Source organism: Drosophila sulfurigaster, chromosome 3, assembly GCF_023558435.1.
Source record: "Drosophila sulfurigaster albostrigata strain 15112-1811.04 chromosome 3, ASM2355843v2, whole genome shotgun sequence".
In the NCBI taxonomy this organism is placed as follows: domain Eukaryota; kingdom Metazoa; phylum Arthropoda; class Insecta; order Diptera; family Drosophilidae; genus Drosophila; species Drosophila sulfurigaster.
The window spans coordinates 52,556,968-52,571,081 of record NC_084883.1 but is presented as its reverse complement, the minus strand read 5'-3'; the positions used below and the strand labels follow the sequence as shown (position 1 = coordinate 52,571,081).

General features: G+C 42.8%; 6 protein-coding genes across 7 annotated transcripts; 4 read left to right on the top strand and 2 right to left on the bottom strand.

Annotated features, from left to right (window-relative positions):
- Positions 1–1,011: 1,011 nt before the first annotated feature.
- On the bottom strand, positions 1,012–2,094 carry LOC133843570 (adrenodoxin-like protein 2, mitochondrial). Its single transcript, XM_062277184.1, has 2 exons — positions 1,759–2,094; positions 1,012–1,679 (listed from the first exon to the last, which is right to left on the bottom strand). Exons 1-2 carry the CDS (start codon positions 1,920–1,922, stop codon positions 1,340–1,342), a joined length of 504 nt encoding a protein of 167 aa, XP_062133168.1. The 5' UTR covers positions 1,923–2,094; the 3' UTR covers positions 1,012–1,339.
- A 439-nt stretch (positions 2,095–2,533) lies between these two features.
- On the top strand, positions 2,534–3,167 carry LOC133843571 (uncharacterized). Its single transcript, XM_062277185.1, has 2 exons — positions 2,534–2,793; positions 2,857–3,167. The coding sequence occupies exons 1-2, from the start codon at positions 2,559–2,561 to the stop codon at positions 3,111–3,113; spliced, it is 492 nt and encodes a 163-aa protein (XP_062133169.1). The 5' UTR covers positions 2,534–2,558; the 3' UTR covers positions 3,114–3,167.
- Positions 3,168–3,654: 487 nt separating this feature from the next.
- LOC133843566 (uncharacterized) lies at positions 3,655–4,975 on the top strand. Its single transcript, XM_062277179.1, has 2 exons — positions 3,655–3,965; positions 4,023–4,975. Exons 1-2 carry the CDS (start codon positions 3,884–3,886, stop codon positions 4,973–4,975), a joined length of 1,035 nt encoding a protein of 344 aa, XP_062133163.1. The 5' UTR covers positions 3,655–3,883.
- On the bottom strand, positions 4,936–8,034 carry LOC133843560 (nibrin). Its single transcript, XM_062277170.1, has 4 exons — positions 7,794–8,034; positions 6,912–7,733; positions 5,122–6,854; positions 4,936–5,061 (listed from the first exon to the last, which is right to left on the bottom strand). The coding sequence occupies exons 1-4, from the start codon at positions 7,876–7,878 to the stop codon at positions 4,981–4,983; spliced, it is 2,721 nt and encodes a 906-aa protein (XP_062133154.1). The 5' UTR covers positions 7,879–8,034; the 3' UTR covers positions 4,936–4,980.
- A 138-nt stretch (positions 8,035–8,172) lies between these two features.
- Positions 8,173–11,383, top strand: LOC133843559 (integrator complex subunit 7). The gene is made up of 2 exons (XM_062277168.1): positions 8,173–9,798; positions 9,851–11,383. Exons 1-2 carry the CDS (start codon positions 8,338–8,340, stop codon positions 11,381–11,383), a joined length of 2,994 nt encoding a protein of 997 aa, XP_062133152.1. The 5' UTR covers positions 8,173–8,337.
- Positions 11,384–11,473: 90 nt separating this feature from the next.
- Positions 11,474–13,848, top strand: LOC133843565 (N-alpha-acetyltransferase 60). 2 transcript variants are annotated; one of them, XM_062277178.1, is made up of 7 exons: positions 11,474–11,558; positions 11,745–11,892; positions 12,164–12,293; positions 12,360–12,524; positions 12,594–12,814; positions 12,912–13,017; positions 13,115–13,848. In XM_062277178.1, exons 1-7 carry the CDS (start codon positions 11,474–11,476, stop codon positions 13,250–13,252), a joined length of 993 nt encoding a protein of 330 aa, XP_062133162.1. In that variant the 3' UTR covers positions 13,253–13,848. The 2 variants fall into 2 exon arrangements, with proteins under 2 accessions (XP_062133162.1, XP_062133160.1); XM_062277176.1 differs by having other exon boundaries at positions 12,360–12,814.
- The last annotated feature ends 266 nt before the right edge of the window (positions 13,849–14,114 follow it).

Below are 14,114 nucleotides of genomic sequence, written 5' to 3'. Positions count from 1 at the left end.
CGAATAAACATTCGTCGAGTTGATAAGGAAATCGCTCTTGATATTCACATGGGATTTGTTTGGGTTTGCTGATAATTTTGTGGGGACTTCACCATGCTACAATGTTATCAATTGCACATTCAATAAATATACATATAAAGTGCATGTTGTTTATGTTCGAATAATGGTCTGATAATTGTTTAACTTAGAACTTTATTACGATATTCGCCGAGGTGATAAGCGAAACTTTTACTATTTACAATGAATACTTTTTGAAGGTTAAGATAATAGAATAAAGAAATAAATTGTACATTCAGTAAATATAAAAGGCGTCTTATCGTTTTCAATTGCCAGGCAAAACTTTTACGATATAAACATGCTATTTTTTTAAATAACTAAATAAATGACATATTCAATGTATGTAGTTACTGTTATGTATTTATCTATCAAACCAAAATCGATCTTATAACAACTGCGTTATAGTTTCTTAGTAATCGCTTACGATATTCGTCAATTTGATACGCGAAACTTTTACTATGTTTGCAATGATAACGAATAAACATTCGTCGAATTGATAAGGAAATTTAATATTCACATGGGATTTGTTAGGGTTTGCTGATAATTTTGCTACAATGTTATTAATTGCACATTCAATAAATATACATATAAAGTGCATGTTGTTTATGTTCGAACAATGGTCTAATAATTGTTTAATCGCATTTTTTACTTAGAACTTAATTACGATATTCGACGAACTGATAAGCGAAACTTACGAGTTATTTGTGCTGATAATATTTCAGGGGTTTTACCATTTTATTCCTGAATTGAATAATGGAATCAATTAAAGAGTGTACATTATCTATTTTTGTGTACTATTGTTCTAAAAGAAACAAAGCAATATCGTGTTACTTATTTCAATATTCGCAGTAGTGATAAGCAAAACACTTACGATATTCGCATGAGATTTGCTTATCATTTTGCGGGGGCTTGACAACGATGCTCTTGAAATGAATAAACGGAATCAATTGCATATTCTATGAATATAAAAAGTGTATGTTATTTATTTATGTACGAACACATATTTACATCGATCTCATTTCGTTTGTTGTGCGCAGTTTCTCCAATTAGCATTTAACAATTGGAACACAAATAAAATTCATTTATGCAAGAATCTACAATATAGAAGTAGCAGCCTGAGCTTGTTAGTGTCCAATGAAATGGACATGCAATACATAAGATTTAGTTTCAATTAATTATACTAAACAGAGTTAGCACTCAGCACACGATATAGTATATAACAAAATTTGTAACAGTTTTAGTTTTTTTTGGGATTTGATTGAGGCATATGAGAGTTATAGCTCTACGCAGCGCGTGCATCGTTAATTGTCGCCGGAACATGCACCTCCAGACCATCCATATCCTTGGTCAGATTGATCTGGCAGCCCAGACGAGATGTGTCAGTCAGATCGTAGGCAAGATCCAGCATGTCGAGCTCCTCGTCGCCGGGCTTGTCGGGCAGCTTCTCGTAGTCGCTGGTCTTGAAGATCAGATGGCACGTGGAGCAGGTCAAGGTGCCCTCACAGGCGCCAAAGCCGTCCAGATCCACATTGTTGTTGACCACAACGTCCAGCAGCGAATCGCCCACTTTGCCGGAAGTTTTGATTTTCTCGCCGCTTGCGCGCACAAACGTAACGTTCACGCTATAATCAAACAACAACGAATAGTTTACTACTGGTTTCCCTTGAACGGGGTTATTTATTTATTAGTAGCTTTACTTACACATCTTGCTGTTGGCGTAGTGCGAGGCCCAGCGAGAAAGTGCGCGTGAAATTTGTTGTTGCGTTGCTGCCTCTGCTGCTGATGATGTTGTTGTTGTTGTTTCGCAGCCAGATATTACGTAGCGTTAGCCTCGCTGAATTTCGGATTGTGTTGATGACTGTCATATTTTGTGTGTATTGTTGTAGCAAACCTTTATTGTATCTATCTAATCAGCTAACACAGCACTCAGTGTCCCCCCGACGCTGCTTAGAATTATTAAAATAAACAATCAATTAGCAGCGCAAGTACACGCAACAGCACGCAACAATTAATGCAATTGTGAAAACTAAAATAAAAAGCTGCTAGCAGGTGGAAGGCGTGACCGCAAGCTTAATTTCAAAATATACTATTTGTCGTCGCAAAATATACTATAATTGTAAACATGTGCATGGAAAAGGCGGCACTTTTAAAAGTGCTTGCCTAAAATCTTAAATACCACACGGAACATATTATATTGTTAAAAAATATAAATAACGGTACAAACAAATAAACAAAAACTAAATCTAACAGCTGACGATCGTAGAATAACGAACAAGTTGTTTTCAAGCGAAACAACAAAATCGATTCAAGTATTTGCATCCATTACTGGTCACACTGTCTTGGAGACAAGGCAATGTACAAATTAACGAGTTGCCAGACTGCTAATTTGGCAAAGTGCTGCCCATCATCATACCGTCAGAGCGCCAAAAAGCTTTTGATTTGATAAGCAAAACGAATATAAAATAGAGCGGTACGCGACTTTGAGTTAAAGTCGTCTAAAGATGTTGCTGAAGTCGTTACTGTTATTAGGCTGCGTGGCTCTTATCCACGGAGCTGCTCTCCAGGAACAGGAAGAGGCCGCTGAGACAATAGTGAACATTCTCAATGAGGAGCAGATGGCAAAGTTTTTGGCCGAAAATCCAGACGCCATTAAGTTGAACCGTGAAGTTTCTATTCAGGGAAGAGCTGATTACACTGTGTATAAGCTTACATGGACTCTAGGAGCCCGCAAGAGCGGTAAGTAATTCAAAAAAGTTAATAATTTTCCAATAGATTAACCAAAAATACCTTTTCTTGAAGGTGACACAAATGTGTACAACGGTTACAGTGACTATATCTGGTTCGAACAGGCTTCAAACCCTCAAATTATTGTGACTTATCCCAAAGAAGGCACCGGCAAAGTTGTCACCCACGTGTCCATCGAAACCAAGCAATCATCCACTTCGGGAGAGGCTTACATATCCGCCGGTGGTATTGGTCAACGCACCATTCAATTTTACGTGCGTGGCTATAACACCATCTTCTATGCCTGGGACATTAACATCTATGGCCAATAAAAGTATTGTTGCCTTAAGTGTTTTAAAAATAAACTCAAGCGTATAACAACGAAATACATAAATTAATTTTATTTCCCTATCGCTAACGAGAAAGTCCACTACTACCAGTTTTAATTAGTTTTTAATAAACTGATAAGCCATAATTAATATTGTGAAATGCAGCTTTTTTGGGTACTTTGATAGATAGTAGTGCCCAGTCATGGAAGGTACACTAAAATTATATTGTTCAGTAAACATTAAACCTTAAATTAGTCTGTAGCTAATCAGACGTACCAAAACTATACTCATATATTGATCTAAACAAACATTTCCATAACTACATATCAAACTAGATTTGCTATTAATAAGTTAATGGGTACGGAAATTATGTACCATAAGTAGTAATTTAAAGTTATGATTGCGCGCACTTTTTAATGTTTCTGGCAACTCTCGACTTTTGGGTATATAAATAGATAATAGTGTGCGAGTCATGGAAAGGCCAATAAAATTTTATTGTTCAGTAAACATAAAACCTAATTTTCGTGTAATAATATATTTTATCTTAAGTACCAAAACTAGGCTCTAAAATTGATCTAAGGAAATATGCCCATAAATACATATAAAACTAAAAATGCTAATAATAACTCAATGGGAGCGGAAATTATTATAGCCGAATTTATTATTTTAAATATTGACAGATTGGCGCGCACTTGCTACATTTCCGGCAACGCTCGACTAGATTATCGATTAAATCAGTTATCGATAAGTTTTTGTTTATGTTTTGGTGAAGCATGGCGAATTTATGTTTTTGGAATGATTTTGAATTAAAAAAACCACCATTGGTCACTATACAGGTGGAAGACACAGGATTTGGTGAGCTTAAGCTAATGCATTTGTTGTGATCTAAGACTTAATACGTAAATCTTGCAGCCAAGCATGTTTTTGTGCTCATCAATCGCTACCTGCAACAGGTGAGCACGTCGAATGCTCAGGAGTTCAATCAAACTGCCGCCTTGATAGGACGTCTGATAGCTCGACGCCAGAACTCGTTTCACAATATGCCTGGCTTTCGGGCTGTTTGTAAATTGAATACAGCACTCTGTCGCCTATTGCGTCTTGACCTTGCGCGAGATTTGGAACATTTCCGTGGGGCTTTACCCGATGTCTGCGATGATCAATTGTCTGGCGAGATGCCAACAAGGAGCAGCTTTGAATACATCTTGGTGCGTCTGTTGAGCTTCTACCACTTGCATGAACGCATACGCGAGTGCTGTCTAGCGGCTGCCAAATACTTTGGCCAATTGCTGCGCAACAACAATTTCATGGAGTTCATTACAGTGCTGCTTGCAGCAATGGCAAAAATTAATAATCTGAGCAAGCTGCAGACTAACAATTGTGCTCAGCTGTACAATAAGCTGCTGCCACAACGTTCGCACTTTCCGGTAGTGGACAAACACAAGTTCCTCAACGACGAATGGAAGTTGCCAACGCAGCTACAAGTCATCAAATTAAACAAGACAGAAAGTCCAAGAGTAGAAACAACTTCTAGCTTGGCACAAGCATCAAAAGTGGTCACCAAAGTGGACAAGGCGAAACAAAAGGCCAAATCTGATGTGGGCACTGTGGTGTCACGTAAGCAGCCAAAGACGGACATCAAGGAATCTAGCTTTCAGGTGGACTCCCTGACCACCGTCGAGGATGTTAAGCAGTTCATTGTACGCGAATCCAAAGCGAGAAAACAGACTCCCGATAGCTGCGTTACAAAAGCCATACAACATCATGAATGGCTGTCGGCGAAGACGATCTTCGAGAGCAAACTGAAGACCAAAGAGCCTGCGAAAGCTTTGAACATATTTCGTAAATTTATTGGCAATAAACTATAACAATTTTACAAGACTTTGACCATGCCCTCGGCCAGCTGCATGCGCCTTAGCTCTACAACACGTTGCTGTGGATGCAGATTGGTAGTCTGAAAGCAATAGAACATAAGAGATTAGCTTGGAAATATTAAGAGTTGAACTCTTCGCACCTTTTTGAACTTCTTAAAGTTCTTGCGACCGCTGTATTTGGCATCTGTGGTGTCCAATGAACTTTGGGTCTCATCATGGGAACGCACCGTAATGCTCAGATTGCACATGCGAATCTGAATGCTGTCCTTCATGCTGGCTATCCACTTCAAGTGCGCAACCTTCTCATCAATGTCCTCGTCTTTCACCTTCACTTGAGATACTTCAGCTTCCATTTCCACTTCGGTTTTTGGCTTGATATCCTCGTGTAGCCCGCTACACGTTAACCAGCCACTAACGTTGATCTTGCGGTTGCTTTCCTTGGGCTTGGGCATAATATACTTGGATTTCGATTTCGTTTCGATTGAGAAAGGCTCAGTGTTTATGGAATCTTCGGGATTCTCGCTGGCATTGTTGCTCTGCTCCTTGTTGCGCGCATTCGATTTGAAATTAAAGACTCCTTCATTATCTGAATTGTTGCTGGCACCAAATGATTCTTTTTTCTTCTTGCTGCTGCTGGCAAATTTGAACGGATTATCATTATCATCGCTGTCGCTTTCGTTAAGCACTTCGAGACGCAAACGCTTTCGAGGCTGCGATGCAGTTAGAGCTGGAGCCACACTTTGACTGGCCGCAGGATGATTTTGGGATTTCTCAAGAAAATTACGCACACTAATTTTGGCTGTTGGAACCTTCGTTTTGACAGACTCCGTTGCCTTCTCTGTGAACTGAAATGGATTCGATTCCTCATCGCTATCCTCATCAATTTGCGGCACAGTTAATTTAACTTTTTCTGACTGTTGCTGACTTGGTTTATTTGATGTTTTAAATTGGAATGGCGACTCTTCCTCATCGCTTTCTTCGTCGATCAGTGGCGCAGTTAATTTATTTTTCTCTGGACTCTGTTTGCCTCGAGGCGAGCGTCTTGAAGTTGTGGCTTTCGGTTGCTCCACTTCCTGTGGCTGGGCTTCATTGCCACGTGTGGAACGACGCGTTGAAGCAGGCTTCTGCTTTTCCACTTCCTCTTCCACTACGTGATGTGAACGCGTGGAACGTCTTGAAGTTGTGGGTTGGTCTTCTTCCACTTCCGGCTCCTGCACTTGATTGGAACGTGTGGAACGTCTTGAAGTTGTGGGCTTCTCTTTTTCGGCTTCTTGCTCCTGAACTTGATTAGAACGTGTGGAACGTCTGCTTGCAACAGTTAATTCTACTTTTTCAGCAGCATTCTGATTGTGTCGTTGCTTAGACTTGTCCCCAGGCAACGTTTTGGTTATTTTCTTTGATTGACTTGCTGCCTGCTGCTCCTCATCCGATGAGTCCACAATGATAGCTCGTTTGCGCTTCGGCATAGCTGAATTTTTAGTTGGCTCAACTTCTACTTCTACCTCAACCTCAACATTCTCTTCATCCGAGGATTCTAAGTAAACCATTTTGTTTTTCTTTGTTAACTTGAATTTCTCGGATTCCGTTTGTTTCAACTTCTCTGCTTGTGTCTCCGCTTTATCTGATTTTTCGCTGGGCGCATAAATCTCGGATTCCGCCACAACAAAATCTGTTTGTTTATTTGCGTTTCCTTGAGTTTCAGTGCGCCCCGTATTCAAGACCAAGATTGATGAATCCATCGATTCGGTTGTGGCCAGCGTGTTTTCCACGATTGTATGGGCAGGATTACAAAATTTATGTGTCGAACAGTGCAAAATGGCCAAACCAATTTCATAATCGGGTATAAGACGACGTCCAGCTTGATTAAGAATTTCTAAAATTAAAGAAATACTCTATAGAAATGAGAAAATTTCATATAAAAACATTTTACCTTGAACACTGTGAATAGTTTCGGTTGCTTGTGATTGGGTGGAAGGAATATATTGTATGACAATGACGTCGTCCTTCGTTAGAAACTGCCGACGCACTCCCGAATTGAGATCCTTGCAAGTGCCGCCCGCTTTGAGCACAACTGGAGCATACATGTCAAAGTGTTTGCGATTGCAAAAGACAACAGTTTTCCGGGCAAAGAGTTGAGTTCGCTGTGGATTCCATTTTATGCTCGGCATATCCTCCGACTGCGCTGGAGGAAAGTCCTCGGGCTGTGGCCAATCCTCAGAGACGTGGACACGACGCACAAACTTGGCTAGAGCTCGCCAAAAGGCCATACTCACGATGGGTTTATTGTCGAGCAGTGCATGCAACAGTTTGACAGTCACTGACACATTGTCCATAGTCAGATGCGTGCAATGGTTGGTCCAACTGGGCAACAAGAAAGCGCCTAACGGTTGCAGCAGCTGCTGCAGTTCCTCCAGTTCGCTGCGTGAGAGTGATGAGGGCGTCGTGGCCAACTTCAGTTGCGACAGTTGCCAAATGTTTTTCAATGCACCGAAACGAATGTTGTCTCCCACTTGAAGTGGAGTTAGGGTCTTTGCCGGCATCTTTTTGTTGAGTGGAATGTCGTTATTGATGTAGGTGCCGTACTTGGAGCCCAAATCGATTACAGAGAGTGGTTTTTTGTTGTCAGTACTGGGCAGGCACAGGCGTACATGAGTGCGACTAATACTCAGATCCTCGGACAATATCAAATCTGTAGACAGGCGACCAACGGTATAAACCATTTTGTTCGGTGATAGCATAAACTTTTGCTTATCTACATACAAGTGAGGTGTTAGCGAACTCTATGCGAATTTATAAACATTTATAAACTTACCATCACCAACTTTGGTCAACACAAACATTTTCAAAGGGACAAAACAAAGACGACGGAATTTCACAAAAACTCTAACAAATAACATTCACTTGAATGCTGTTAAGCTGCAGTTCACATTTGGCGCCTCACACTCAGCTGTTTACTGTGCGATTGCGCTTATGGCTGAATGGCAATTCAATAAACACAAACAACGTTCAGTGTATAAATTCAAAGTAAAGTAACTACTCTGTTGCGCTGTTATATCAGTTTTTGAATTGTTAACTAATTATATTTTTCACAAATTATGAAAATTGACATTCATTTGTTTTTCTTAGTAAGTGAAATGAAAAAGATATATTTCGCGACATTTTCAAAATAGCTGATGTACAGGGTGGCTCGTTTAGGTAATAGCGCCTCGTTAGGCACTGTTGGAAGTCAGCTGTGCGCATTTACGTTCACAGTTGAATGAGACGCCGGTGTGCATTAGTTTTTCTCAATTTTGTTTACAACACACATTTTGTTTTCATTTTATAAAATAAGTAATTGTGTAAACTAAGTGCATAAAATGGCTCATTTAACGGGCACGCGCGTCAGCATGTTCAACGAATCATTCCTCAACGACAATGAGCACGACTCCAACGCCGTGCTCATGGAGCTGGACAAGGGACTGCGGAGCGCCAAACAAGGCATCCAATGCGAGGCAATTGTGCGCTTTCCACGTCTTTTTGAAAAGTATCCCTTCCCCATACTGATCAACTCGTCGTTCATCAAGCTGGCCGAGTTCTTTGTGAGCGGCTCGAACCTGTTGCGTTTCTGGGTGTTGCGTGTTTGCCAACAGAGCGAAAATCACTTGGACAAGATCCTGAACATTGATAACTTTGTGCGTCGCATCTTTATGGTGATGCACTCGAATGATCCCGTGGCACGTGCTCTGCTCCTCCGAACGTTGGGCGCCGTCTCACGCGTTATCCCAGAGAAACCGCAAGTGCATCATGCGATACGTCGCGCCCTCGATAGCCACGACACCGTCGAAGTGGAGGCGGCCATCTACGCCAGCAGCTGTTTTGCCGCCCAGTCCAGTTCCTTTGCCATCAGCATGTGTGCCAAGATCTCCGACATGATTGAATCCCTGCAAGTGCCGGTGCCCATGAAACTTCTGCTCATTCCCGTGCTGCGGCACATGCATCACGATGCCAACACAGCCGCCTTGGTCAGCAAATTGTGCCTGGAACTCCTTCCCAAGTATCCAGCACAAAGCTTTGTGGTAGCCATCATCAACACGCTCACACAGTTGTCGTCGCGCACATTGGTCGGAGTGCCTGGCCAGCTGAATGTGCTGCTGGAATTCATGGAGGATCTGCGCACTCCAGTGCGCATCCAAGTGCTGCGCTCCTTCAACGAACTGGCGGGCAAACAGAGTGTGAATGCGTGGCCCAAACCTGCGATTGGCGCACTCATCAGCAAGTTCAAACTGTGTCGCAATGGCGCCGAGCAATTCCTCTTTCTCTCTATCCTGCTGAAGTTGAGTGAATGTCCTTTAACCTGCCAGCAGCTGCTGCTCGAGCATCGCGAGGCTTTGTTACGCCTCTGCGTGCAATGCATCAGCAAATTGGATGACTACACAACAGCCACTCAGGCTATGGCTGTGCTCTCCGCCTTGGTGGCCTTTGGTGCCCAAAAACAGTTGACACAGGTGGATGACATACTGCAGATCGTCAATCTACACATGGAGGGCGTGTTGCTCTGCACAGCAAGACGGGCAGAATGCACCAGGGATCTGCGACGTGTGCTCACCTATGGCATACGCATCACGCAGGCAAATGCTGAGTTTGGTGCCGACTTCATTGAGTTGGTATCGAATACGCTGGGAGATAATGTTGTCTATCCTCCTGCGAATGCACAGTTGATATGCGAAGCACTCGTCGGACTCTGCGAGCATTTCCAGCTGCGCAAGTATGCGTTCTCCACAGCGGAAGGCATGGATGATGACACAGCCATGGAGACAGATCAGCCAGCTCCACTTAAAGTAAGTGGTTACTCCTCCTATACTTCAGTTACTAAAAGAATTCCTTTTGCAGGTGAATCCTCTGCTTGCTCAACTGCCGCTCATACTCTACAAGCTGAAGAAGGTCACGGAAAGCGAAACCGACGATCAACAGCTGCGCACCGTCGAGATACTCAGCGCCTTGATCTGCCAGACCACCATGGGCTGCTACCTGCCACAACAGGTGGTGCAGTGCTTTGAGCTCTGCATTGAACGCGTCAATTGCTGGACACTTTATCGCATTGCACGCACAGCGAGTCGCTATGGGCATCATTATGTCGCAGCTCACATCTACACGAAGGTCTCACAGATTGTGATCAGCGACCACATGCACTACTTTCTGGTGGCGCTGGCACAGATCTCGCAGGCCGAATGCATACTCAACTATGGCCTGGAGTATGCGTATATGCGGGATAACTATGCGCCACGAGAGGCTCCCGAACCGCTCCTGCCACTGATGAAGCGTCTGGAGTCGGCGAGCAATCTCTATCAACAGGCTTTGGCCAGCATGCGTGCGTGTTCGTCGCCTCAGCATCCGTGCAGCTTTCAGCTGGAGTATCTCAAGATACGCGCACAGTTTCTGCAGACATTGCACTTGGCTGTGACCGTAAAAAATGCCCAGGTGATTGTGCCGCCGCCTGCGATTGCGGGCAGCTTGGCGCAGAACTCACGCGATTATCTGCAAAAGTTCGGTCATGTCACCAATCAGCTGCGCAAGCTGGTCAAGTCTCTGAAGGCCTGCGAGGAGACTTATGCTCGACTCTACAAGTCGTCGTTTGATGCGGACAATGTGACGCTGGAGTTCTTGGAAGTCGCCGAGTTTCAATGCGCACTCTTTGCGCACATTATCGAATCCATTTGCTATGCCACGCCACCAGAGCCGCCCGTGTTTCTGACCACTGGCACTCATCCGGAGACTCGCTACTTTGCCGCCAGCTGTCAGCGCATGGAGCAGATGCAAAAGAATCTACCGCAGGAGCTGCCGAATGCCAAGACCATTAGCAATCGGCATTTGGACGTGATTATTGCGCTGATTGAAATCATCACCAAGACGCCGCTTTGTCTGCCGCGTTACTTCTTCCAGATACTGCAGTCGACACAGATCAAACTGTCGGTGAGTCCGCAGCCACGCAGCGCCACGGAGCCGGTGCTGGTGCAGTCGGGCAGCAATCTGGTCATCAAGGTGGAGGGCGTGTTGCAGCACTTTAGCAAACAGCAGAAACATTTCCGACGCGTCGACTCGGTGCAGTTGAGTTTGACGTCGCAACTGATGTCGCCGCGACCGGTTAACGAGCTGGTGAAGCTGCCCAACAACGATACCGTCACACTGAATCAAATCGTTAAGCCACAACGTGATTTCCTCTCGGGCAGTTTTCTGCTGCCCATCTCAAGTGGTGGCCAATTTCAAGTCACACTGGAAACGTTTGTGATCGATGAGCATGGCATTACCTGGTGCACGGGACCCAAGAGTTCGATGGTGGTGCGCGTTATGGACGATCCCAGCAAACCGGCAGCAGTGCAAGTGGCGAGCACTTCGCAGGCTGTTAGTCAGGCTAGACGTTTCTGAAAGTATTTTGCAATTTTAAAACTGCGCGCGCTCTTTTTCGACCAGCTGGTAACGCTGCAGTACGGCAACGCTTGCGTGCTTTATGGGTGAATGGCAAAGCAGCAGCTGTTTGGCCACTTGCAATTTGTGCTGCTCATCACAGTGGCTTTCGCGTTTGTCGTTTGTAATAAACAATGTACGCAAATCGAATAAAGTTATAAAATACTTTTAAAATTAAGCAAGAAATGCGTTTCGAATGCGGCACAACAGCTGGGCACTAAATGTAGTACAACAACAAGGGCAGCAGCAGAAGCAGTTGCAAAAGAAGTAAAAAATTACCAATAAGTGTATTAAATTGTGATTTTTAATTAAAATCAATTAGGCTCCAAAAAGAAGAGGACAACTTTTGAGCAAATAGCGCGCTTTAACCTGTGGTGCACAGCCACAACCCATGGACATAATAATTGCCCTAATTGGAAACAACGACAGCAGAGCAGCAGCTTCGTCGATAGCATGGCTCAATTTACGCTGTGAGTACAAAAAAAAAAAAAAAAAAAACACTAGGGGACAGCACAGTTGTTTAAGTAGTATCATCAACATAGAGTTGTTGCGGTTGCTTGTTGCTGGGTCGCGCATTAACGCGAAGACCTTTTTTGTTTATCTATTAACGTCGACGACGCGTAGTCGCAACATTATGCAAGTCAAATTGTTGAATCATAATATAGTTTTCAATTAACCATTACACACATTGTATATTGTATGCTATGCTGTTTCTTTCGGTGATTACGTCCGTGTTGTTAGCTACAATAAACACAACGCTCCGCCCAACAATGATATTCTCACCCGTGTCGACTGCGACTGCGAACATGTGCCGCTCTGCTCGATTAACGATGTGCAGTTAAGATTCCTGGTGCCCGACGACTTGACCGAGGTAAGTATTAATATATTCTATATAGATATAGATATAGATAATGATGAATTTGCACTTTGCAAACAGGTGCGCACACTGTGTCAAGAATGGTTTCCCATCGATTATCCACTGTCATGGTACGAGGATATTACCTCAAGCACGCGCTTCTTTGCGCTAGCCGCTGTTTATAATCTGGCCATAATTGGTTTAATTGTTGCCGAAATCAAACCGTATCGATATGTCAATAAGGAGGTAATAGCCAACAATATCAGTGATAGTGATGATGACTTTTACACCAGGCTGAGCGGTTTTCCCATGCAGGACAAAGGCATATTGCCCGACTCGATGGGACGCACAGCCGATGTGGGCTACATCTTATCGTTGGGTGTCCATCGTTCGCATCGTCGCAATGGCATTGGTTCGCTTCTATTGGACGCACTGATGAATCATTTAACAACAATCGAAAGACATGCGGTTAAGGCAATCTTCCTGCACACGCTGACCACAAATCAACCTGCCATATTTTTCTACGAGAAGCGAAGGTAACACAACTCCAACGACTTCCGACCATTCTATAGTTATTTATTTGCGTGTCCTGCGCTAATTAACCCACCCCTCCGTTTGTTCTTTCGCTTTTAGATTTACGCTACATTCGTTTCTGCCTTATTATTACAATATTCGCGGCAAGGGCAAGGACGGTTTCACGTATGTGACCTATATAAATGGCGGTCATCCACCTTGGACTCTATTATATCCTTTTACAATGTGTCTTTATTGTTTTGCCGCCTGTCTATTTCTATTTATATGTTCTTTGTACTTTTGGTTGCCTTAACCTGTTTTACCACACAGATCACTTCAAGCACTACGCTTCCAAACTGCGTCACACTGGCAGCCTTTGCGTGTGGATGGCGTCTCGTGTCCAGCACGTGGTGCGTTGGTTCTACCACAAGCTGTTAACACGCTTCAATGTCATTGAATGAGCCAACGGACTGCAATCACCACCTCCACCACCATCACCATCTTCCTCAACAGAAGATTGCGCAACGATTTAAGATTTAAGTGTGAGTTCGTTCGTTCATTCCATCTGTAAACAACTTGTCAATATCATTCATCGTTGAGCACATTCACATTCTAAATGTTAGGCGACGAACCAAATCATTTCGTTTTGTAACTGAAAAAGAGAAAACAAAAAACAACAAACTGATACTGAAGAAGCAACAACAAAGATCGAACAATGTTGAACGTTTTTGTAAAATAGTTAGTCTTTATATGTATACTACTACTACGTGTATTATTACGTTTCGAAATATGTTCACTGCTGTAAATAGTCGTATCATATTTTTGATTTCATATGCTGTACAAGTAACTATAGCGCGCAAGTGATTTTTTATACGTTCACCTTTATTTTATATTACTATATTTTTGTATTTTGTACGACGATGTAAATTAATGTTCCCTCTAGGTCCTTATCTATTTCTATTCTACGCACAAGACAGTCATTTTTAGTTAGTTTAGCAAAAGAAAAGAAAAACCCACAAAACAAAGATGCTCACGCTTTACAGTTTACTCTATACAATATGTTTTTTATTATTTTAATTTATGAAAACTGCACGAGATAGCTTTGAGAACTGATCAAACGAAACGGAATACTTTATGCATTAAACAAACGAAACGAAGCAAACAAATCACACAAATCCTACATATATTATTTCTGAATATGTTCGCTGTCTTTAAATATACATAGTATTTTGTTACAAGTATTCAATTGCAAAATGCAAAAAGCTAAATGTTTCACAGCCGATTCATATTATTTTAGACACAATTTACTTAGCGAATTGTCAT